Source organism: Hemitrygon akajei, chromosome 18 (assembly GCF_048418815.1).
Source record: "Hemitrygon akajei chromosome 18, sHemAka1.3, whole genome shotgun sequence".
NCBI classification, from domain to species: Eukaryota; Metazoa; Chordata; class Chondrichthyes; order Myliobatiformes; family Dasyatidae; genus Hemitrygon; species Hemitrygon akajei.
In genome coordinates, this window is record NC_133141.1 from 78,641,342 (window position 1) to 78,643,799 (window position 2,458).

At 57.0% G+C, this 2,458-nt stretch overlaps 1 protein-coding gene across 1 annotated transcript in view; it reads left to right on the forward strand.

Annotated features, from left to right (window-relative positions):
* The first annotated feature begins 1,724 nt into the window (after positions 1-1,724).
* LOC140741595 (insulin-like growth factor 2 mRNA-binding protein 1) overlaps positions 1,725-2,458 on the forward strand; it is a 123,992-nt gene continuing 123,258 nt past the window's right edge. The window contains exon 1 of the mRNA XM_073071897.1: positions 1,725-1,933. Within this exon, the coding sequence (XP_072927998.1) occupies positions 1,725-1,933 (209 nt within the window). The remainder of the gene's footprint in view (positions 1,934-2,458) is intronic.

The window sequence follows — 2,458 nt, forward strand, 5'->3', positions numbered from 1 at the left end:
GGCGTGAGTGACCTCGTTTCACGGTTCTTAGGGACTGCCAGTTCTAGGTCTAGCATCGCTCCTGGATACCGAATCCACGCTCGCTACGTTAATAACGCCTCCCGACTCTGCCTCCGCGCCCGTGTTCTGCGCTTGGGCTCGTCCACCGCCCAACAGGAGGCGCAGGGGCGGTCTCGCGGGCCGAGTGGAGATTCCGGGCCAAAGCCGAGCCAACGAGGGACGCTCGACGGCTGGGTGGGCGGGGCTCAGACGTTATCGCCCCCTCTGCGAAGTTAGATCCTGTGACACGGGGGACAGCAGGGCTCTGCGTCCGGCTTCGACTGTCAGGACGTGGAGGAGGCCATCGCCAAGCCCCCCACCTCCCCCCCGGTGGCCCTGCGATCCCACTCTCTGAAGCTGGCGTGGGGGCTGCCTGCAGGGAGGGCGAGTCCCTGGAAATCACGTGGACCGGACAGAGTACCGGGCCGCGTACTGAAGACCCGTGCTGACCAACTGGCTGAGACCTTTGGCCTCTCGCTCCGACAGCGCCAGGTTCCCATCTGCTTCAAGCGGGCTTCAGTCGTGCCGGTAGCCCAGGAAGGACACGGCGGCCTGCCTCGATGACTATCTGCCCCTCACACCCACAGTGATGGAGTGTTTTGAGAGGTTGGCGATGGAGCACGTCAACTCCTGCCTGAGAGGCGACTCCCGATTTACCGACTGGAAGCAACAGGTCCACCGCAGATGCCATCTTCACTCAGCCCTGGGGCATCTGGATGGCAAAAGGCGCCCACATCAGGACGCTCCTTGTTGTAACTCACGCTTCGGCTAGCGGCTTTAAAATAGCGGGTGATCGCCCCCACCTGGCCCGGCCAAACTTAAGAAATCTCGTTTGGGTGAATGCTGTGTCCCTATGTGTCCCCTAGAACCGTAGAACATTGCAGCACAGAAACAGGCCTTTCGGCCCTTCTTGGCCGTGCCGAACCATTTTTCTGCCCGGTCCCACTGACCTGCACCATATCCCTCCCTACCCCTCTCGTCCATATACCTGTCCAAGTTTTTTCTTCCATGTTAAAAGTGAGCCCGCATTTACCACTTCATCCGGCAGCTCACTCCACACTCCCACCACTCTGTGTGAAGAAGCCCCCCCCCTCCCTTTAAACTTTCCCCCCTTCACCCTTAACCCATGACCTCTGGTTTTTTCCTCCCCTGTTACAAATCAGTACCCCGAAATAACAAACAGTGCACAATATGTGATTAAACGATTGAGCTTTATAATTCTTGCTTTGACTATACGGTTAGTCAAGAAAAACGAAAGGAAAGAGAAAGGGCCCGTTCTCATGGAACAGTCTGCCGCGCAACGTTGGAGCTCGCTGATAAGCCGGTCGTCCACCATCAGCCTCCTCCGATCGTCGCTGGCCTTCGGCCCCTCGCTCCGAGTCCACCCCGTCCGGCGGCCTACCGACTCTCTCCATTCGCATCTTCTCTCCTCATCTCTCTCCGGGAAAACACCGCGAAAATCTCTCTTCCAGGCTCGCAAGAAACTACAACAGCCTTTCTAAACCCCGTTATCTCTAGTCCTAGCCCAAACACTGCTGCTGCAGAGAAACCATTACATTGTCAGTGGAACTTCACAGCGTGTTACACGGTCGTGAAACCCTGCGGCATTGTTACATTATCAACTTCAGCTCAGCGTTCAATACCATCATTCCCTCAAGACTAATCCATGAGTTCCCAGATCTTGGATGCTGAATTTCCACATTAGCAGACTCCAGTCAGTTCACGTTGGCAACGACGTCTCCTCCACGATCTCCAGCAGCACAGGAGCACCGCAGGGCTGCGTGTCGGCCCCCTGCTCTGGCGGTGAGGTTCAGCACGGCTCCGATGCCGTGTTTAAGTTCGCTGAGGACACCACTGGGTCGAAGGTGGCGACGGATCGGCGGGGTGGGCAAGGGTGGGGGGGGAAATCGTGAACTCGGCCGTCACGACAACATCTCCTCGCTCGGGGCGAGGGAACCGGTGATAGACCCTGGGAGGGGGGGAAACCGGGGGGGTCCCGCGAGCCAGTCCTCACCCGAGGATCAGAGGCGGGGAGGGTCAGCAAATCTGAATTCCTGCGCGATGCTGTTTCAGAGGATTTGCCTAGGCCGAGCATGCAAGAGAGATTAGGAAGAAATCACGGCACCTCCTCTACCTCCTTCAGAGTCGGTGGAGGTTCAGCATAGCATCTAAAACTTCGACCAACTTCTGCAGGCTCTTGAACTCAATCCCACGGTTGATAAACGCCAACACACCATACCCCTCTTAACTCAGGACGGATGTGGGAGCTATGGAGAGGGTGCAGAGGAAATTTACCAGGATGTTGCCTGGATTGGAGAACAAGTCTTATGAGGCAAGGTCGGCAGAGCTGGGACTTTTCTCTTTGGAGTGTAGAAGGATGAGAGGGGACTTGATAGAGGTCTACAAGATTATGAGGGGC